Here is a 23,217-nt window from a genome sequence, read left to right as displayed (position 1 = left end):
TGCACAGCTTTCCCATTAAGATGTTAATATATATTGGAGTGCACGCGCCTCTGTGCGGCCTAACCTTTCCTGCCTGGCTTCCTAGAAAGCGGGCGGGGAAGACAGGATGGTATGCGAAGAGGAAACCACTGGTGCTCCCAGATGGTGTGCCAGGCATCACAGGCTACGCTACCCTGCAGGTGCTGCCTCTAATGAGGTAGCTAATGTTTCCAGGGTACCGTGTGGAGCTACTTAAGGGCAGACAGCAGCTGTCACCACTGTGGTGCCTCCCAGAGCTTAGTATGTGCTCATTTAAATTGGGAGCATGGCGAAGACTTTGTGCCACTGCCTGGTACGAGGGCTCTCGGAGCCCTCACAGGTTGCCACTCTCTGCCTATCTGACCCTCCAGAAACAGGCCAGACCAGGAGAGGTGGGAGGAGCTGGGACATGACCTATCAGGGAACTGGGCTTTGGGACTGTTCTCTGGGACTCCAGGAAGGTCAAGCAGCCACCTGGAGCCAACTGACCTGGAGCCAGCTACAGACCTCACAGGCTCCTTTTCCGGTCAACCAGATTTAGATCTGTTAAATGGAAGCCCAGGGAAGGCTTTGTTTCAGGTCTTATCACTGGCTTGGGGCGTGAAGTTTGTCTGGAACCCTCAGCCTTGCTTGTAAGACCCAGTGGCACTTGCTGAGTCACAGTCCCCATGCCCCCTCTTTTTATCCCCACACAGGCAGCTAGGTGTGCCTGATGGCCGAGCTGCCCCGTGAGGCTGTGGGGCTGGAGGCTGCCTAGCTCAGCCATGATATGGACATGCTGTCTGGGGAGCAGAACGTGAAATACTTTGCCAGCTATGTAAGAGCACAATAATATATATATATATATTAAACGTTGGGTTCCCCCCTCTTCTCTTCCCAAGTAACTTGGCTTGAATGTAAACCAACAGTACAAGTGTCCTGATGCAGCAAGATGCAAGCCCTCCCACTACATTTACTTAGCATCACCACAGAGACCCGGGTAGACCAGATGTCTGCTCTCTTCACTGACTAACAGTCAGGACTTTGCTTGGCCTTTGGCATTTGAAGCCAGAGGAAGGCACTGGGGCTGAGACCAGAGTCTTCCTTAAAGAAGTGCACACCAGGCAAATATGGAGGGTAGAAGCTTTAAGTCGTTTCCAAACATACATTTCCCGCTCGAATCTCTCTCTCTGTCTGGGGAAAAGATGCTTCAGTGGGCCTCAGGCATTTGGGGTTGTGAGGAAGATGGTGAAGTTATGAGCATGAAGTCACCCCAAAGCAGTGTCCAACCTGTACAACTGGAATTCGTACTTTGTGTCGGTGGCCTGCCAACTCTCTAGTTTGGAAGCAAAGTTCTGATTTGGTGGTCTTCTTCCTCCCTGTGTGTGGGTGTGGGGGGAAGAAATAGTAGCATGTTGGATTATGGAAAGATGAGTCATTTCAGGAAGATCAAGCCTGCCTCATGGGAAAGCCACAGGGACAAGCTGGCATGGACACAATACACTAATTCTAAGAGAGTGGGGTCTACAAGTTACAAGTTTGAGCAACCCCCAAATAACCCCAGGGACATTTGGGACCCATCAGTGGGAAACTGACCTGGTTACTTAGGACAGACAAAGGGACTCTGACACAGAAAACACCTGAATGGAGTTGAAGGTCTTCTTCAAGGGGGATGAATTTGATTGAACACTGGAAAAGGTCTTTCCAGAGCAATCTTCCCTTGACTTTTTATGTGATGGACTCCAGAGAGTCTGACTCTTCTCTCCTCGTTTCCAGGATACACTCACTGAGTTCAAAAGGGTTCAAGAGGGGGGCCAGGTGGTGACTCATCTGGTCAAGCGCACGTTACAACGTGCAAGCACCCAAGTTTGGGCCCCTGTCCCCACCTGCAGGGGGAAAGCTTTGCAAGTGGTGAGGCAGTGCTGCAGGTGTCTGTCTCTCCCTCTCCCGCTTCCCTCTCAATTCCTGACTGTCTCTAATCAGTCAATAAACGAAGATAATACAAAAAAAAAATTTTTTTTTTAAAAAGGGGTTCAAGAGGAAAAAAGATCCTAAGAAGACCCCAGGGCCTAAGAGTGGATTTCCCAGGGGGAAGGAGGGCCACTCTAAAGCAAAGTGCCCTGCGTTCAAATCATGGCTCTGTCTGCGCAAATCGCTTAACCCCTGGACTTCCAGGCTCCTCATTTGTAAAGTGAGACTAACAGTCCTGCAGGATCCCATGGGAGCTACACAAAAATCTCGAGGGGATGGCTCATTCTCCTTCACTGACTCAACAAAGGCCTTCCTGGGTAAGCCTTTCTAAACTAGTCTCTACCTCCTCCCAGGCCACTTTCATTTCACTCTTTTTTTTTTTTTTAATAGCATTTGACACAGTATGAAATCATCTCAGGTTACAAGCCTGTCTCCCTCAGTAGAGCATAATGGTAAGAGAGCCTAAGAGAGCAGAGGCTCGAGGTCCATGATGGCTTCGGTTCCTGAGAAACTTGCTCACTACTGCCGCCCTGGTGGCCAGTACGGAGCCTAGCACAGTGGAGGAGCTAAGCCAGTTGTGTGGGAATCATGAAGATGGGATGAGACCCCCAATGTGAGTGACAGAGCTTTCTAAGCCGGAGCTGAGCACCATCTTGGGTGTATCTACGGCTTCCGGTATCCTTCGGAAGAAGTGAAAAGTGTTTGCCAGGCTGGACCATACTTTAGTAAGATGCTGTCATTTTGAGCAAGTTTAGCTGGGCTCTGAGGGCTCTCACAATGACTACATGGCTGTCCCTTCCATCTGAGAACTGATCACTTCGGTCATCAAAAATCAGATGGTACTGAGCTCACGTTTCCTTTAGAAAGGAGGGCAGGAGCCCCCTTCCCCAGAGCTCTTAGCCCCTAAAGGTTGGATCAGATTCTCCATCACACCCCCCAAAGGGATGGCTTGGATGGACCAAATCATTTTGGAATCTATCCTCCATCCACCCTTCTCTATGGATTGGGGAGGCGAGAGGGGGGAAATGATGGGTTTTTCCAGATCACCCTCTTGTCTGGAGGGCAATCGGGGTAAGCAGGGTGGCTCTGGTATTTCTTGTTGGGGCTTCGTTTGCAAAAGCTTGCTCTGCTGCTCTGCTGGCTGTGGGGGCCGTTCTCTGGGAACCTGTGAACCCACCACTGCAAACCACTTCACTTTATGCTCCCCAATGGCTCTTTCCAGCACTGGAGGAGGGAGGCATTCTCTCTCTCTCTTTCTTTCTTCCTTCCTTCCTTCCTTTATTTAAGTTTTTAAAAATAAAATAGAGGGATAAATATGCTTCAAGCTATTCTACCCCACACGGGCAGCAACAGCCACCAGCTGTCACCAGGAAGCAGCAGATGCCACTGATAAAAACTATCCGAAGCTCTTGTGGCTCTGTCATCAATAAAGTTAACACCCCAAAAGTAAACGAAAGAGCTCAGAGTAAACCAGATCAGCTCCCCAGGTCTGCCAGTAATTCAGTCATGGAGCTATACCCCAGCATTTTAAATTTTTTTTGGTGCCTCCTTTATGAATCCACTGTTCCTGAAGGCCATTCTTTCCATTTGGTTGTTGTTGTTATTGTTGGATAGGACAGAGAGAAACTGGGAGGGGAGAGAGAAAGACAGACACCTGCAGACCTGCTTCACCACTTGTGAAGCGACGCCCCTGCAGGTGGGGAGCCGGGGCTTGAACTGGGACCCTCGCACAGGTTTTTGCACTTTGCACTATGTGCACTTAACCGGCTGGCCCCCATATTCTGTTTAATGTAAATGAAAGAGGAGGATCAGCCGGGTCACCTGCTCTGCACAGTGTGGACAGGCCATCGTATGTTGCTTATGTCATTAGCTGCGGTGGCAGTGATGAGTGGGGGAGGTGGGGAACCAAAGGGGTGAAGACAGGCATCTTTTTGGAAGGATATTTAGAAGCTACTATCTATCCCTAATAAGGCAAGGATGAACTTACTACCTGGGTTGAACAGGGAGTGGATTGCAATAGTATTCATCACTGCAGCTTAGCATTAAACGTACAACACCTACTCTAATTTATTGATGGACTGTTTAAGACGGGTGTTAACCTGTTTGTCTTGTATTCTAATTGAATTCAGTCTCCAGGCTACAGAAATTTGAGAAGTTCATCCTTTCTCAATCAATATGCTCCCCTTCAGTGACCCATTTCAAGACAGCTTCATAAAAAATAATGTATTTGGTTTTAATACATTCAAACACTATGACAGCTGCTCAATTTTTATTGGTTGTTTTTTTCCCCTTTCTCCCCCTCCCTTCAGATGCCTCTTCGCTGCTGCTGAGTAGAGCCAAGCTCACAATCAATAGCAATTGATTAATCAGCATCCCCTTTGAACAAAGGTGCTAATCAGTTTTTGATTAGTTCATCAAAGCAGATGCAAAGGCAGCCCGCCCCGACCTGCTAGATTATCAGCATCCTACATGACTTATGGGGCCTGAGCGACTCCAAGCTACGGGTGCCACGGGAGGGGCTGGCGGGGTCCAAAGCAATTATGAATTTAACTCAAGTGCTATGAGCACCAACACTTGTTGGTTTATTGCTCCTGACTCAGGAGTGATTGATAGAACTGCAGCAAGGCTGCCTGTGAGTTTGGTGCAGAGATCCAGCGTTGTCCTCAAACACTGCTGGGGAAGGGCTGGTGCTTATCCTTGCTCACTGCCCAAATGAGGACAAAAAAAAAAAAAAAAAAAACCCTTCCAATGGAGGGGATGGAGGGGATGGGATACGGAAGTCTGGTGGTGGGAGTTGTACCCCTCTTATCCCACAAACTTGTCAGTCATTATTAAATCACTAATAAAGAAAGAACAAGAGAGAAGAAAGAAAGAAAGAAAGAAAGAAAGAAAGAAAGAAAGAAAGAAAGAGGGAAAACAAAAGAAGAGGAGGAGGAGGAGGAAGAGAAGAATAGGAAAAAGACTTCTGCATCCCAAGGGTAATCCTTGTCTGGGTAACAGGCTGAGAGAAAATCAGGGTCAAGGAGAACTAGGGTCCTTTCTTGGGATTCTGGACCTAACCGACCTGACTGTGGTGGCTCTGTTTAGGTCAAGTTTAGAGCTGAGAGCACAGCTTGCCTTTACCCAGCACCATACTTGAAACAGTCTGAGTCCTCTAGGAGGACTAGCTTTCACTTCCAAAAGGGAAAGCAAGTCAGTGTTTTTGCAACCTCTCTAACCACACAAAAGGCGAACTCCTTGGATGGGCAGGTTCTCTTATCTTTTTTTGTTATTTAAGTTTGCTGGGGATTTGTAAACCATTTATTCACCCAACAGGTCTCATCTGAGTGTTTAAACTGTACAACTGGCTCAGCAGTGAATAAGACCAAGATGGCCTCCCGGAACTCTCACTGTGGGAAGATCCCATAGCTAAGCTCACTCTGGGTGGGGCATGCTCCAGTAACAGAAACAGAAAGCAGAGAAGCTTGCAGAGAAGCAAGGGATTCAGCTTGCAGAGAAGCAAGGGATTCTGAAGACTCTGCAGTACTAACTCGTTCCCACTGGCTGAGCTCTGTAATTAACAACCAACTATTAGAGGAGCTGCAGTGAAATCTCTTCAAGAAAGAGAAGTGTGGAGCCCTTCTTTCTGACAGACTGGAAAGCACCTGCAATCCTCTCTCTCTCTCTCTCTCTCTCTCTCTCTCTCTCGCTCACTCAAGTATTTCCAACATAATAGTGAGGATGGGGCCATATTGATTGATTCAGCAGTGATGGATCAAAAATCATTTAAGAAGCTGTAGCTGTTTAGCAATGAAGCCCCACAACATCCCGGGAGCTCATACAATTGTTTAGCTCTGACCATTTTAAATCTCCTCCCCCCACTCTTTTAGGATATGCTTCTTATTCTGGATTAGTAACACCTAAATCTTGGAATCAAGCATGAAACCTACTTTTGCAAAAGCTCAGCGTGCTGTGAAAAAGGTCTGAGGTGGATAATTAGTTTACATCATGGTGTGTGACAAAACAATCACCCCCCTTTCCTCTCTGCCCCTCCCCAGCCCCTACTTCTAAGATAACTATGAAATGGTTTTTCTAATCTATTTCACAGTAGTAGATGGTCAGTATGAAGGTTGGGGAGGGGGAAGATCTTGTCTCATAATCCAACACCCTTCAACTGCTTTACAATACAATAATATTCCTTTTGAACTCAGGACGCACAGACATTTTAAGACATCGAACCCAGAGTGGCTTCAGCACACCCCCAGAGATGGCTTGGTAGCGACTTTATCAATAGCTTAGCCCCCAGCTGAAATACATGGGCTACGACCTGGGGAAGGAGGTGGGTGGGGAGGAAGAAAGTATTAACAGAAGTCTGTTTCTCTTTAGAAATCTCCCAATCCACAATTGCTAACTGGTCACTCAGCAAACCAAATGGCCATTTTGGAAAGGTGGACAGAGTCCCCACAGGTTGGACACTGCAGGCCTTACCTAATGACTAGCCCTTACCTGAGAGGTCCTCACTGTCCAGTTCTTCTGCGGAATTGGGCAACTGAGTAAGGCCTTACAAGTAAAAACAAATCGTTTTTCTTTTCATTCCTCAAGGGACATAAACAAAACACTTAAGAACTGAGGATGAATTTCTTTAAAAAAAATAAGTAATAATAAAAAAAAAAACATGAGCCAAATCTCTTTCTCTCTCTCTCGGATAGCTTCAAGGTATTCATCCGTAAGTACCTTTCTCCAATCACTTAATTTTGTTATTGATACACAAATGAGGCAGAAAGATTCCTCAGTCTCCACTTTCAGAGCACATGAAACATGAAGGTGAATGTTTATAAAAGAAGAATCACTCATCCATAATAGCATGCAAACAGAAAACAAACCCACGCCTGATTGTTAGCTGCTGGCGCGCTGCTATACATCTCCACGCAAATGTATTTGGATGTTACATACTGACGTATGTAAGTTTTATTTTACATTTTTACTGCAAATTGAAATCCTCTGCCAAATACTGGCAAATACAGTTCGGTATCGATTTATGGTGATCTTGGATCTCTTATTTCAAAATGGTGCAGCATCTGCTCACCACAGATTGCAGGTTATGCCTTCATCAGGCGGTCTGATTCACAAAACGATCTTTTGGAAAACGAGAATTTCAAACATCAGTGGTATTCCTGAAAAAATAAAACCCTCAAAGCTGAGAAAGCAGTTAGGTCAGGAGATAATCAAGCGGGGACTCCAAAGGCCTACAGGGGAGCACCCCCCATGGGTGAGAGCTGTGCTGGCCCTCAAGCTATCCCTGATGTGAGTGAAAACAAGGTCAAGAGGCAAGCAAATAAATAAAAGCAAGGGAGGCTGGTTCCCTTTTCCCCATGCTTCATTTGCTGGCTGGTCTCTAATGACGTTTATGAGCCACCACAAGAAGTTAGCCAATCAGGTGACCTCTACTTGTTCTGTGCTGCTCTGCTTAGCGTCTAGTCTTACTGTTTCAGGTGCTCTCATTGGCACACTCATGTGCTCCTGTTTCCTAGCTGTGGCTGTGACTTTTGAAGATACGGGTGACTTAAATTGGCAGGCTCTGAAGAGAGGGGCTTGTCTTTGTGTATTCTACCACCTCCACTCCAAACTTCCCCAACTCTTATAGCCCATCACAGAGGGTAAGGTCTAAATAGTTGCTGATTGAATGATTAGGGAGTGATGCTCAGTGTGCTACTAACCAGAGTACAAATTAATGGAAACACTCATGGAGGGATGGTCAGGGGGAAAAAAAAATGCCGGGAGTGCCAGCTGGTGCTGTGAAAGAAAGGAAGCCATCACACTACCAGCAACTGGAGAACTTCCATCCCAGCCTCTGGGTGCCAATACTTCAGGGTAGGTGCCGAATACCAAGGGGAGGGCTTGGAGTCTAAGGCTGCTCACCAACTAAGGCTATGGGCAATAAGAGGACAGCAGGGAGTGATGCAATAAAATGACAGGCAACTGAGTAAGGATGCTGTCCATGTGTTTTGAAATCTGATTGGCTGAAAGTGTTCCTGTTTCTAATTGGCTTTATCCACTGCATAAAGACTGATGGCTACAATTATTTGAATAATTGTTATAAATGGATGACATAAAGTACTTCTTTGTTGTTAATTATAAATTTGCAGTGCTCAGAAGGCTAATCCCTCACTTCCACGTGGCCCAGTGAATATCAAAGCATTCTACATATGTGCTTGGCACCCACTGAACCATATAAACAAGGGTGTCTTAAGTAGGCAGCTCTACTGCTGAAGGCTTGTTTCCTTAGGGAGGGCATTAGAAAGCCAATTAAAAAAAATAAAGACAAATATGTTCATGGAGTATTATTGATATGCAGAGCTTCCCATTAAAAGGCAACAGACAGTTGATATACACCTCATTAAAGATGAAACTGTCATTTTTTTTTTTTAGTGGCATAATTTTTTAAATATACCAAATCATCTGGAATCGACTCTTTGGAATTACTGATGAAAGTGGGAAGTGACTTAGGCTGGTGGCGTTAAATTTGTTTTTGCGCTCCCATTGTATTTTATCAGTCTATAGTGCTTCTCTATAGCTGGGTAGTTTCGGCATAAATATAATTAGGGAGAGGCCACTGAAACGGGGAGTGTACATGCGGGGACGAACAAAATCGGCCTGCCACAACTGCTTTGGCAGAGGGAGTTTTCTGTGTATGGTAGAAAATGATAAACTTCTCATTTTCTTAAAGAGAAAGAGAAATATTCACGTATTAAGCAGGAAATAACTTTTTTTCCCCCCAAGAGGGAACTTCACTATATTTCAATATTAATTGGGAATTCACTGCTTGGTTTTCCTTTTTAAACCTGCAGGTCATCCAGGGATGATGCCCCCTTCAGTGTCAATTCTCATTAAAATGTATTTTATTCAATAACTGTTTTTGTCCTTTTTTAACTTGGTCCAAACAAGCCCAAGTGTATTTGGGAGAACAATGAAGGAAATGCTAAAGCTAAGAGATGTGCGTGAACTGCTTCTCCTGCAGACTGCTTCTCTTGCAGACCTGTTACCTGGCATCCTGGGGCTGCGAGTGTGTGTGGTCTGGGCCCTGACGTCCCCTCAGATGGCCCTTCTACAATCACCATTCCTCCTTTTCAACAGGCATCACTCCAAGTGGCATGCTGTGGCCATTTTAAACCATGTGAAGGGGAAATCTCAACAAATCAGAAAGGCCAGGAAACCCTCAGGTCACTTTGACAGATTCAAGGTCGAGGAAAGCTGAAATGTTTCTGGGTTGGACTCATCAGAGTGCGTTTCATCACAAAACTTCCAGAGGGAATGAGAAAACAGTAACAGTGCCTCTAGGAAAGAAAAAGCGGTCCTCCAGCTACCATTTCTCGTATGAAAAAGTAGGCGGTGGGCTCTCTCTTACCTATGTGGCACACATCTGACCACTTAGCCGTAACACGGAAGCTGTATTCCATCACCAGCCATAAGAGTTCAGACGCCCCCGGCAGTTTTAATCTAAAAGCTCAGTCGTCCTGTTCTTCCTGCTTTGTCAGCTTTTGTGGAGAGTATCCCCCCCCCCCTTCCCATTAGCAGAAATTTGGTTCACGCCGTTAAACAGTAGCACATTGGTTCCAAACTGCATATCAAGGCTGAAACACAATCTTCAGGTCCTGCAGCCATTTGTAAACCTCTTTCGCTTTGTTTTTGGGTAGAACGCACAATGTCTGCAGAGTCCCTTGACTGAATGACAGCCTTTGAATGCCATTGTTGGGTACTCATACAGAGAGATGGGCAGAGAGGGACAGACAGAGATGGTGGACATAGAGGTTGTAATAATGCGCACTGCTGGCTATTCGTCTTTCAGACGGGCTACAGATTATCCTCCCCCACCTCAACTGAATAGAAAGGAAGATAAGAATTTGGGGTTCTTCCCTGGCTTGCACTACCTATAAAATAAGTCAGGGGGAGGACAATGCATGGGACAGTTTCCCTGGGCTATAAGCATGTATCTAGCTAGCACAGGCTAATCCTTTTGAATCCCAAAGTGAAAATGGAAAAAAGACTGGGTGTGTGTGTGTGTGTGGGGGGGGGGGGGTTTGAGGTAGGGGTTACCACTTTGAGTGCTACCACAATAGCATGCTGGATTTAAAAACTACTGAAAACCTCATTGGGATATATAAATCCATGAGATCATTTGCCTCTGCCTCCAAGGTATCAAGAGGTAGAAAGCAAAATAACACGTAGAGTTGAAAATTTTAAGACGGGTTGGGGAAGGGTAGAGAGAGAGAGAGAGAGAGAATGAGAGAAAGACAGAGAGAGAGGAGAACCCCACCCCCCAGAGGAAGCCAGCTGACTGCAGTGCAGCAAAAGCACAAGCACTATTCCAGACCACAGGCATGCTGCCACCCAGACCCGCACATGGGGGAGGTGGGTGGGAGAAGGGACAGGGGACACACAGGGCAGGAAGAGAACAAGGCACAAGACACAGAGAAGCACCCACATTAGAGCAGACAGGTCAAAAGCACCACACACACCCACACACCGAGAATCATCATCACAACGACACCACCCGTGCTGGAAGTCACTCATGCATTCTCTGCCTCAGGTTCCAGAACCGGGTGCTACCAGGGTGTGGCAGAGTATTATTGGTGTTGTTCAACATGCACGCATAACAAAGGGTTCTTCCTGTCCAAGGCCTTAAGGATGAGCTCCAGAAACACAAATAAAGGCTCAAGATCCTGGTTGAAAGATGACCCCTTTGGTCACCCTGATCCCCCAAAACCCCAGCCTGGCACTCCCACACTCATCTTGACTGTTAATTGGGTCCTGAATGACACACGACTTGGCTGACCATTGTTTGGTTTCTTTTTTGGAGAAAATCCATTTGATTTTTAATCATGCCCATGCACGGCTAACCTTCCAAATTCATGCTTATTTCCAATCAGATATAGGTAAGAACAAAGGGTCAACATACATCATCAATGGGTATACTTCATACATACTCTAGCAACACAAGCTTGAATAAAACATTTCAATGAGTCTTCAAAGGGAAAGCATTTTGTGAAATATCACACTTGTTTTCCTTTTAGCAAGAGAAAAGAGAAACATGGGAGGGAGGAAATCCAGTTGGGAACTTTTAGGACCAGTTAAATAGTCACAAGGGGTGGACTTAATTAGTACGTCTTGTCATTTCTGTTGTCAAGTTAGTTATCCAGTCACTTCTGTTCCCCCCCCCCCAAACCCCTATTTCCATAAGGAGCACTTGGGGGTTATTCTTGAATGAATCTAAGTCAACGGGTGTTGTGCTAAGGACACTAGGTTTTCAGCCCTAATTCACGGGAACAAAAATCAGTTCTCCCATCTTTGTCCCTTTGGGAATCCAGTCCCCAACCTTGTTATTTCTACCATGTTCTTTTCTATCCTGACAACTGACCTGGAACACTTTCTCCTTTCCCCTCTGTTGAGGAAAACTCTAGGCACTACTTTGGTTTGCATTAGGGCATATTTATAGTGGCAGGAGAGTATTTCTATTAAAAATCATGATAGAATCTCTCTGAGGTTGCATGAGGGTTTTAGAAAAGTTGGAGAGGGAGTCGGGTGGTGGCGCACTGGGTTAAGCACACACAGTACAAAGTACAAGGTCCTGTGCAAGGATCTTGGTTCAAGTCCTTGGCTCCCCACCTGTAGGGAGGGGGTCACTTCATAAGCAGTCAACCAGGTCTGTAGATGTCTATCTTTCTCCCTATCTTCCCCATCTCTCTCAATTTTTCTCTGTCCTATACAAAAAAAATCAAAATAAAATGGCCACCAGGAGCAGTGGATTCCCAGTGTAGGCCCCAAGCCTACAATAACCCTGGAGGCAAAAGAAAAAGTTGAAAAATGTATTTATAAATGAATTACCTGTCTATAAAACTGGACTACTAATTTTTTCTTCCTGCTGTAAGGAACCATTTATTAATCTGCCTACCCACCTATCTATCTCATACTCTGGCTATGTTTCACTTCCTTTTTCTGCCCTGAATTTCTTGGCTTTAGGTATACTGCTCATATGTGCCACTCAGTGACACACAACTAAAGTGGCACAGACTGGAACACTGTCCCCAGACTAATAAGATAGCAATTGCTTCTCAAAAGGACACAGCTTCCTATTTCCTGCCACAGGAATGCTTTCAAGCACTATTCCAAGTGTATGTTTATTACACCACAAGATGAGAGCATCTTCATTTTCTCCTTGTCCAGAGAGAAAGACCTGGCCAAAAATGAAATCTTAAAACTAGGATTGCTACGTCCCCCACCCCCACCCCGTGAACTTCTCACACTTCAGGGAACACACTTCCTACTCTGAATACCCCACCTAATTCTAAGACTGACATCCATCAGAGTGACGTTAAACTCCATGGATTTGATTAAGGGCACATAAGAAAATAGAACTCTGGAGTCTCAGGAGATAAATTATCAATATTTCTTCAAAGATCTCACAGGATTTAGGAATTGTCTGTTTACCTTTGACCCTGGAGTTAATTATAGGAAGTTCAGACCATAAAGCATCTGAGAGGACAGAACAAAAAAAAAAAATCTCTTGAACTACATTAAAATGGCCTTAAAGCTCCAAGAATAATCGATACAAGTCAGGAAGTGCTCAATTAATGATGAAACCTCCAAATAACTAAGCTTAATGGAGTGCTAGGCCCAAGCTGTAGCAAGCACGATGGGGCATTACCTTAGAAAGTGGAAGTTTTATCTCTAATTGATTTCTCCTGATTGCCAGTGTATCTGGCACGTTAATTCACTGTGTGGACTTCTAATTTTTTTGGGTTGATGACAGGGTGAGGTCCGCATGTGGGTGAGTAGGAGACAGAACTCCGCATCCAAGTTTGTTTTTTCTGTCTTAAGAATTCCTCATCAAGTCCACTGAATATGGGGTGACCAGGCAAGCAACACAGCTTGTCCTTTAGGGACTGTTCACAGGGGCCAACTGTGAAGATCTCAAAAGGTGGCCTAGGTAAGGAAGCCAATTTGTGCTACGCAAGGGATACTTCCCTAATCGTTGCACGACTAAGACATTTAAGTGATAGATTTCAACCCTGCACACTGATTTAAGTAGGCCCTTTACCAAATCATTCCCTTGGATTTAATTATTAAAATTCTGCCCATTATTTTTTTTAACTAACATGTCTTTCTCCAAGTAGTTATCACCAGGGTAAGATCTGAGGTAGGTAATAAAGCAAAATACAGATGAAACATGATTCAAATTTTCTGATTAGATAGACATAAAAAAGTTAATTGACTTTTTCTAATCTCAGAATTCAGTGGTGAAACCAGGGAGAAGAGGACATATTTCCCAAAGTCCTCTCCTGAGCTTTTATTTTGTTAACTTTCTTTTTATTTTTTTACTATTGGTTTTAAGACTGTCACCAACTTTTTATTCCTTCACCTACAAGATATCCATACACAGAGAATATATTTTTTTTCCTCCAAGTACTAGCTACTGTTTTAAAATTTTACACGTGGTGGTTTGGAGGTGTCTCCTGCCAAACACTAGAAGAGATTTTCATTTTACTTGTGCCACATGACAGGGAGTTTCACATGACGTCTGTCTCTCTCTGTTCTGCCTCAGGTTAGCAGAGATGTGTACGTACACTAAGACACTCAGAGTGAGTCAACAAGGGTTGGGGAGGTAAATGGGATTAGGACCTTGACTTAAGATGAGAGGAGGACCCTTCCTCACCACCAGCTCATGAGCTGAAGGGAGTCTTGCAGCCTGTTCCCACCCTGGGGCCTCAACTACGACGTGACCATTTCTCATGAAGAAAGCATTTGGGTCTTCACTTCAACTGGGTCTTCGCTTCAGCTGCTTTCATTTCAATGGCAAACACTTACTGACTGGAGGTCCCTTACTATTTAAACACGGGGAGGCTTGCCTGATGAAGGACTACGTGTGACTGAAACCCTGTCACCTTGGGCAGCCCGAGAGGAGACGACCTGGGCTCAGGCTGCAACCACTGGCTACTAAACCCGTAACAGGAATGACAAGACATGACACCCTTTCAAGCCTTCCGAATTAGAGTCTATGTAGAAGCTAAATCGACTTGAAACACGGTTTCCCTTGAAGACTGCATTTCTCTTTTTTTCCCCAGGCTTGCCTTGTCTCTCAGCAGTGCTGAGAAAGTAGATAAACAGGAATGTGATACCAACCGTGAACTGCTGGTTCTGTCGTCGCCGTGGTGTCTACAGACAGGAACAGAGGATTGGAGGAAGGGAGGAGACAGGAGGAACGGCATGCAAAAAAAGGGAAAATGGAAAAAAAATGGAACAGATAATATATGAGCAAGCTTTCAAAGAACATTGCGTGACAAGCAATAATAAATGAAAAGCAAAAAGCATTTGAAGTGAGTTGCACTGTTTTAAGACATGCCTTCAGCTCAAAGCTGCGAGCCAGTGAGGAAAACAGTAAATTTCTTTTGTTTCTGGGGGGTCGGAGGTGGGCTGGGGAGGGTCTTGTCAGGACACATCTACTTTCTAGTCGATAGTCAGGGGGCACATGCAAAGTGAAGAGGAACACCAGTGCAAACTCAGTGACTGGGAGGTGGCTCTTGAACGCACCAGGGCTCAGTGCCAGTGATGGCAAAGCTCAGTTGGGAAGCTGGCTAGACAACAGATTCATCATTCAAACATTGCCTTTGTTTCAACCCAACCCATCCAGGAGCTTGGGCTTCCCGGCTGCCCATGAGGTGACATGGAGTCACTGGCGCTTTCTGGATCTTTCCTGGCTCCTGCTCAAGGTGCGGGGAGATGAGCAGACGGGCTCCACTTTTCCATCCAGTGTTTTATAGCCCTGTAGAGTCCAGCTGGAAAGTGCCATCAAGAGGGAAGGCATAAGCCTGTTAAAAGTTTCCTGCACACACACAAATATACCACAAATCCAGAAGAGCACACAGGTCGGACATGAAATCATGCGAGTCTGTACACTTTGCCAAATGCCACAGCCAGTCACGTGACACTTCCTAAACTCAAGGGCTCAGCCATCCGTTGGCTCTTGAGGCAGCACCGCCGCTGCCACGCTCATGGTGCTGAGTGCCTGGGGGCCTGCCTTCATGGCTGGGTGAGGAGAAAGGCACTTCTTTTCTTGCTCTCACTGTCAGATGCACTTGCTGGGTAGTAGAAACTGTGCTCTGTCTTGCCTTCCATTTCTAGTGAGGTTCAAGTTTTCTGCTTCTACCGGCTTCCCACCCAGGCTTGGCATACTGGCTGCTCTTGCTTCTTCACAGGAAATTCCCCAAGGGGCTCAAAATTTTTTCTCTTTATTTTTGGCTGGAGGGAAAGTGGGATAAATATCTAACAAAATGCATGATGACATTCTTTTTTGCAGAGTTGTTTTTAACACCCCTCTCCTAGCCAACTTCATTCCAAAGTCAACCCATCTGGCCAGGCTTTAATTTTCAGCTCTGCAAGTTTGTTTCTTTCCCAAGTCTCCTTCTGGCCAGAAGGGAGAGGGGGGGACACCGCTGTTGCCACAAAGATGACATTTCAGCTGCAGAGGGATTCTGGGTTATACCTGCAAGTGGTTGGTTACCTGATATATATATATATATATATTTTTTTTTTGACACAGTTGTTTAGTTGGTTATTGTTTTCATGACTTCAGAAGATTCCAGAAACTCAGAACTTCCAACCTGACACAGACAATGTTTAAATGTACTGGAATGCCAAATATAATTTGGGGGTGGGGACAGGCTCCACTGAGCCTGGCGCTTCAGCTTTATAAATGTGGCACATGGCACATGGTTTCACACTGGTATTCCCCTTCAGTTGGCATGTTTTTCTCGGGACCCTGTACCATAAAAAAAAAAAAATTGAAGAGCCCTGAGAAGGACTTCCTAGAAGGAGCCATAATTAACCAGGTGTTTGAGACCACTGCAGCTTCATTTAACTTTTGACTGAGTGTCTGAAGAATCAGTGAAGGCAAGAGAAGCACAACACACACTGTGTCAGAAACACAATACTTACTTATACGTCAGGTCTGTATGCATAAAACAGCAGTGAAAAAAACCAAACAAAAAAAAAAAAAACACACCAAAAAACCAATAACACTGAAAACCGTACAGTTGGGGTATCACTACACCAGGTCTCATGACACAGCTGGCAACATCTCCTCACTTACAACAACCCAGTCAAGGGTTTGCTGGAGGTGTGTTCAACTTGAGGGGCCAAAAAAAAAAAAAAAATCAAAGGCATGTTTGCACAGACACATTTATAGAGGCATGCGAACACAGTTTATGGCTAGGCACTGGCTCCTTCCCCCCAATTAAGGGAAAATTGCAAAGGGTATATTGGCTTCTTATTTCTGTAGCTGCATTTCCACTAGGCGTTATTTTTCACCAGGCACATCATTAAGTGTACAATGGACAAGAGAGAGGCAACAGTAAAATCTCAGGGTTAGGGTCTGCAAAAATAACACCTTAACATTTAACAAGTGACCTCAGTTTACTGTCTTCCCACATCCCAACATTGCACCAGCCTTATGAGACATTCGACCAGGTGAAGCTAGGTGTCAGTTTGCTGGTGGGGACCAGCACGTGGAGGAAGAACAGCTCACAGTGGAGTTTGCTCCCCCATTCTGTGGGTGGGGGAATCCAATAATTGCACCCACCGAGGATGGGAGGAGAAGAAAACAAAACAAACATGTTGAAGCACAGTTAAGAGCAAACACACTTTTTCAAGTCAAACGCCACAGTCAGTGCAGCTGCAAATGGGAACGCCAGGCTCAGCAAGGGAGGTGGGAGGGGCTTGCCGCAGAGCACAGGTGGGCCGCAGGGTTCACAGGGAGACTGAGGGGGTGTTGCAGGAGCTGCTGATTCCATTTCTCTAGAAGCATCTGGAGTGCTATCTAAACAGAAGCTATTTGCAAGTAAAGAATCCTGTATATATTCTTTAGTAGGGACTTTGTGCTCCCCCCGCAGGAGAGCACTGCGACAGGACCTAACTCTCTTTCATAATTGCCTTATGACTTCATGCAGAGACCAGACACGCTGGCTCTGCGGTGAGGGCTGCTCTGGGAAGCAGGATTTATTAGGGTGTCCTCCTCAGATGATGGCAGAGAGGTGGAGCCTACACCCCAGCGCCAGCATGTGAGGCCGCCATGTTGTTTGATGCATTCTAAGTGCACAGGCCACTTGTAAAGGGTCAGTCTCAAATGCTGTACAACTAGCTTGAAAAAAATGAGTGCTTATTTGCCCAAAGAAAAGCTTTTTTTTTTTTCCTTTTAAACAAACAAAGAAACCCTTTATTTCTGCTGCTGTTCTTAAAAGTACATTCTTTTGAGCTAGGCCTATGAGAAAAATAGGTCACACTGGTCTTACAATGTTGAATGCTAAAATTAAAAAGGCCTTGCTGAGCCATTGTCTCTGTTTTATTTTAATTACAAGGAGGGAGAAATTTACTGGGCCTTTTTTTTTTTAATCCTGTCAACAGAAAAATAGTTCTACATTCTTGCCAGCCCAGTAAGTGCTTGTGGTCTTAACCACTTGCTCACTAGCTTTTTTTTTTTTTTTTTTTTTAATTTTTAAATTCTCTTTATTTATTGGACAGAGATAGGCAGAAATCGAGAGAGAAGGGGGAGATGGGGTGGGGGGAGAGAGACCTGCAGCTTGCTTTTCCCCTGTAGGTGGGGGACCAGGAGCTTGAACCCGGGTCCTTGCGTGCTGTGATGTGTGCAATTAACTGGGTTCACCACCACCTCACTAGCTTTTTTACACAATCAAACACACAATCAAACAAGGAATCCAAGGGTGGGCCTGCGTTGTGAACTGAAAGGTACCTGTTTCACTAAACGTTGACTTCTTTCCTTAGTCTCCTCATGCAAACAATTTATTGGAGCCTACCTTTAGAAATCAGTCACTATCACCATGCATATTTCTCCTTGCAGTAGAAGATAGTTACAAAAACCAAAAGGTCTTATCAAGGTGTGGGATTAGAGACACTAGCTGTTTAGCCAACTACCAAAAAAAAAAAAAAAAAACTTGCATGAGAGAGGCAGCTGGGCAATATTTAGTTGAAACAGTCATGTGGAAGCTCCACTGTGGCACATTCTAATCCTTTCATATGGATTCTCTCCAACTCAGAATTGTTCATTGAGTGTGACAGACTGGGGGTTTAAAAACTAATCCATAAATTAGTCCGTGGTCTCAAACACAACGGGTACCATAAATGAAAATGAAAACCCTAGAACAGAATTAAATTCACAACCTTAAATCCTTTTTGCTTCCCCAATGCTCTGTGGAGCTCCCACTTTCTAATGCATATGACTGCAAGGCTGACTTGGGGAGGGGGGCAGTGTATGTGAACAGGGTGTACATAAAAAAAAAAAAAAAGCAGTGTAATAACCCAGAGAAGCCAATCTGCTCAAAGCAGAGCTTCATTATAAAGGCTCTAAATTCCCTCATTTTGATTGTCACAAGCCTCAACGGAAGCATACTAAGCAGTCCAGACATATTTTAATACACCCCCCCCAACTGCCAGTTGATTTTCTTAACTAAAGTCAATAAGGAACCAATGGGTTTTCTTAATTGAATTTCCCTCCAGTTTGTGTTATGGGGCTGCTTTAAATCTAGACACTAGGGCAGGCAAGGAATTCCCTTGACAATTTTATTTTCATAGTTGTGCTGTGCTGGCCAATATCTGTTATGTATAGTGGCTGCTTCCTCTCCCACCCGCCCTCCTCTTTTTATTTATTTCTGACTGATCTAAAGTCTATTGAAAGCAAAAATACATGCTGGAAAATTAAACTCTGGAATTTATTTTCTAACAGTTTCCCCCATTCATTTGACTTCCACCTGTGCTCTGCTTTAGTCAAACTCACATTGCTCAGGGGTGGGAGGAGACAGGGACAGAACTGGAGAAAAATAAATAAATAAAAAACAACACTCTTACTTTTTAATGTCATCTCTCCCCTGAGTGAAGGGACTGTGTGCCTTGGAACAGCAGGAAGGGGAGTGGATTTTTTTTTCCCCTTTGTGAGGCAATTTCAAGTTTTGTTAAAAGCTGCTCTGAATTGTTCACTTGTGCTGCCGTGCCCCTGAGATCTTTTCATTTGCAAACCAGATGTTCTGAAAATAATAGGAATCTGTGCAGTGGTTGTGTTTAACAAGGAAGACAATTCCTCCATCATGTCTTGTGAATGCTGGGTGGGACAAGGGGACAGACCTAGGGAAGGCACAGGTGGAAGGAGGAAGGAGGTCTGGAGAAGGACAGACTCCTCTGGAGTTAGCCACCAAGAAAGCTTTCTAAACCCTGAGAAACCTGGTTTTGTGGGATTAGCATTTTTTTTGCACTGTTGATAAATGAATGGGTAGTGTAAAAATATGTCATGTCTTTAACTCTTGGATTCTTTTAAAACAGGGAATGTATGATAGTGCCATGGGGGGGGGGAGCTCACTGCCCTTCTCTAACTTCTTTTTTGAAGAAAAAAAAACAGGGGGGTCGGGAAGTGGCGCACTAGGTTAAGCACACATAGTACGAAGCTCAAGGAGAGTGCAAGGATCCCAGTTTGAGTCCCTGGCTCCCCACCTGCGGGAGGGGGGGGGGGTTCTTCACAAGCAGTGAAGGTCTGCAGGTGTCTTTCTCTCCTCCTCTGTCTTCCCTTCCTTCCTCTCTCCATCTCTCTTTGTTCCATCCAATAAAGAGAGAGAGAGAGAGAGAGGAATGGCCACCAGGAGCAGTGGATTTGTAGTGCAGGCACTGAGCCCCAGTAATAACCCTGGAGTCAAAAAAAAAAAAAAAAAAAGAAAGAAAAAGTCAGGTGATCTGTCAAGTGATCACTCTTTGTTAATTTCTTCTATTCTTTCTTAGATCAATAATAGGTCAGGAAATGGTTGGCCCTGGTGGTGTTATAACAGGTTTTTAATCACCAAGACAATAGAACTGTGAGAAGTTAAGACAATAAGAAAACAAACAAACAGAAAATGGCTATGTCCTCTGGGGACAAAAACTCAAAGGTAGCCACTACTTAAAAGGTGGCTCGTGGGTATTTTCTGGTGTCCGAACAAATGAATACTCTTGTTGTCTTGACATACCACCTCTCAGGGAACGTTTGGTAACTACTCAATAAATGCATGAATGAAAACCAGTATTAATGAAATAGATGCCAACTCAAGAAAAGAAGGCAGTTTAATAAACATTTGAGGATGAAAGATGTGTATTCCTAGCAACAACAGTTTCATATGTGCCTGGGACATACATACAAACAGCACATGTGTAGACACATACACACGCACACGCGCACACACACACACACACATACACTGAAGATGGATGCTTGGAATAATTTCCAGAGTGCTACTCTTTCTTGCCTGCATGCTATCTACTTTTCTGATGGCACAGACCGGATTCTGTTTCTCCTGTCATCTGCCTCTATTCAACTGTTTGCTGAGAGCCTGCCCGCTAGCACATGAACATCTGCTCCTTGTGCCATGCTGGTATCAGTAGTAGAGGAGTGGGCATCATTCAGGCAGGACCCCGGGGTAGTTGTCTAGATGTGAGCACAGCTCTGCTGTGATTTAGAAGGTCGTGACACAAGTTCAGACCTAAGCACAGGCCAGTTATAATCTTTGTATTTCTGAAACTGAAAACGTGTCATGGCACTGAATCTTTTTCACTTGACAGGGCAACGGCTGGACTTTATATGGTCTAGTCTACACTACATATACAAAAGAATTCACAATGTTCAAACTATGAAAACAAACAAAACACAAACAAAAACCTTGCAATTCTCTTATCAAGGAACACACACACACACACAAATGTAATTGGACACATACTTTTGAAAAAGAGAAACACTCATTTAGAAACTGGCCTACTTCATTCTGATGAAGGAAGTCTGAGACATGTTTCAGAACTTGGCCCAATAGCTATTCAATTCTTATTCTATTGGTGCTTTTATTTATTTATTTATTTATTTATTTATTTATTTATTTAATTAAAAGTCTCATGGATGGTGTGACCTACAGGTTAGACTCCTACTGGTCTGCATGTTCTGTTTCAGCTGCTAAGGGCTTTTCAGTCTGAGTACTGAAGCTTGGGAGGTGGCTCAGTGGGTAGAGGACCTGCCTTCCCTGCTTCAAGCTCCAGCTCTGGTTCCCAGCACAGTATGGGAGCACCATGGAAAGTACTGAGGGGACTCCATGGGTGGTGGAGTAGTGATTTGGTGTCTCCCTAGTCACCTTTTCTGTTTCACTACCCCATTCCATCTCCTTCTCACAAAAAAAAAAAAGAATGCAAAGAGTAAAAGCTGGGCCAAGGAGAAAGCTCAGCTGTATCAAGCATGCTGAGGTCTTGGGTTCATTTTCTGGCACCACACAAAAAAAGTCTGGAGAGGGGGCCGGGCAGTGGCTCACCGGGTTAAGCGCACACAGTGAAAAGCTGCAAGCATCTGTTCAAGGATCCTGGTTCGAGCCCCCAGCTCCCCACCTGCAGGGGGATCGCTTCACAGGCGGTGAAGCAGGTCTGCAGGTGTCTGTCTTTCTCTCCCCCTCTCTGTCTTCCCCTCCTCTCTCCATTTCTCTCTGTCTTATCCCATAAAATGGCCTCCAGGAGCAGTGGATTCATACTGTAGGCTCTGAGCCCCAGTAATCGCCCTAGAGGGGAAAAAAAAAAGTCAAGTGTTTTATGTGCTGACATTCATCATCAAGCATCTAACTCAGGATGCAAACAGGAAGAAATGGTATAACTACCACATGAACGAGAGAGAGAGAGAGAGGGGCCACATTTTTCGTAAGACAATTATAGGAAAATGCTCGATCCAGCTGTCGGACAGGGATGGAAGGTGTTGCCAAACATAGAAACAGAAATGGGTGATTTTAAGTATGGTTAATGCACCGAGTCAACTAACATCAAACCAAGTTCCAAACAAACAAACCACCACACCAGCAGGGTTCTCTTTGCTTTGAGTCCCTGAGAGGCATCTTCTTGGAGGACTGAAATGGCCGTCTCTCCATTCTTAACAGAAAACTCCAGGGAGTCAGATTATGCAACCTGCCCTTCTGGACTGCAGCCTCTACCTTCATGAAAGAAACAACAGGGATAACTTGATGTGGTTCAGCCAGAGAGAGGGACTAACAGCAGAGGGGACTCGTGATGGCGGCAGGTGAGACAGCAATACAGGGTCATAACATCAGCGAGTGGGAAACAGAACAGAGATTCCTAAGATCATGAGGGTAAATGGCTCCCTTCCCAATGCTACCCCTCCAGTGGATGTCATAATGAGAAGTGATCCTAATGGCACCTATATCCTTGGAATGGCAAAGGGACAACTCTACTGTATGGCAAAGTGGCTGCAAATCTTTCTTTTATAGCTCCTATGCCAGCAAAACTTCTTCCACAGGTTAAGAGAGAGGAGGAGAGAGGCAGGGAAGCCATTCTTCCATATGTGAATCTAATTGCTCCTGTGTGCCTTTGGAGGGAAGTCAGGAGACAGGGTCTTCAACATCAGAGTCTCCTTCCCACCAGCTCTGTGTATCTGGGTGGGAACTACTGACCCCAGCAGGGCCCACATATCTTATCTTCCAAGAATATCCAAGGTGAAGCTATAGGAGTTAAGGAATCAGTGGACATCTATAACATGCTGAACAATGTCCCCATCCTGGTTATGGAAGACAAAAGGGAACACTTCCCTACAGAGAATTCTAAAATCAACTATCACCTTTGGGGTTTAAAAAGACTCTTCTGGGAATCCCAGGACTATTCTGGGGCCATGTGCTGGTGGATTCGGTTGAGTGCGCACATCACTAAGGACCACAAGGATTTGAGTTCAACCTCCCCAGTTCCCACCTGCAGGAGGGACGCTTCACAGGTGGTGGAGAACTGCTGCAGGTGTTTTTTGCTTTCTCTCTCCTTGTCTATTTCCCGACTCCTCTTAATTTCTCTCTGTACCATCAAAACAAAAAGAAAAGAAAAGTGGGGGGTGGGAATGGCTGCTGGGAGCAGTGGATTCCTTGTGCAGGCACTAAGGCCCAAGGATAATACTGGTTGGGCAATAAAACAAAAACATTTTTTTTTTCCTATTGCTCTTGGACACTTTTCTTGCAATATGATCCTGACTTGGATAATGGATTTCAGTTAGTTACTGCATTTGACTAGAAGAAAAGAAACAGGTGACAGTGGGCTTCTGTTCCTTTTTGTTTAAGCTTGGGCTTGAGATCACTGTCACTAGATTTAGCTGTAGAAGCTTTTAAGGCTAATGGTAGCTGGGATGTACCAAACTGAGTTGGGGGGGGTGAGCCTGGATCTATGAAG

The 23,217-nt window shown here is 44.9% G+C and overlaps 1 protein-coding gene across 12 annotated transcripts in view; it reads right to left on the bottom strand.

Annotated features, from left to right (window-relative positions):
• CADM1 (cell adhesion molecule 1) overlaps positions 1–23,217 on the bottom strand; it is a 411,245-nt gene that overhangs the window by 19,745 nt on the left and 368,283 nt on the right. For 4 of the 12 annotated variants that reach the window (XM_060180017.1, XM_060180020.1, XM_007522982.3 and 1 more), the window contains 2 exons: positions 14,125–14,157; positions 6,454–6,507 (listed from right to left, as the gene is read on the bottom strand). The exons of 4 other annotated variants lie outside the window; for them this stretch is intronic. In XM_060180017.1, coding sequence (XP_060036000.1) covers positions 6,454–6,507; positions 14,125–14,157 — 87 coding nt within the window. The remainder of the gene's footprint in view (positions 1–6,453; positions 6,508–14,124; positions 14,158–23,217) is intronic. 4 more of the 12 variants (XM_060180018.1, XM_060180021.1, XM_007522983.3 and 1 more) reach the window with 1 other exon arrangement.

Source organism: Erinaceus europaeus, chromosome 20 (genome assembly GCF_950295315.1).
Source record: "Erinaceus europaeus chromosome 20, mEriEur2.1, whole genome shotgun sequence".
NCBI classification, from domain to species: Eukaryota; Metazoa; Chordata; class Mammalia; order Eulipotyphla; family Erinaceidae; genus Erinaceus; species Erinaceus europaeus.
The sequence above is the reverse complement of the archived record's forward strand: the minus strand, read 5'-3'. Positions and strand labels throughout refer to the sequence as shown.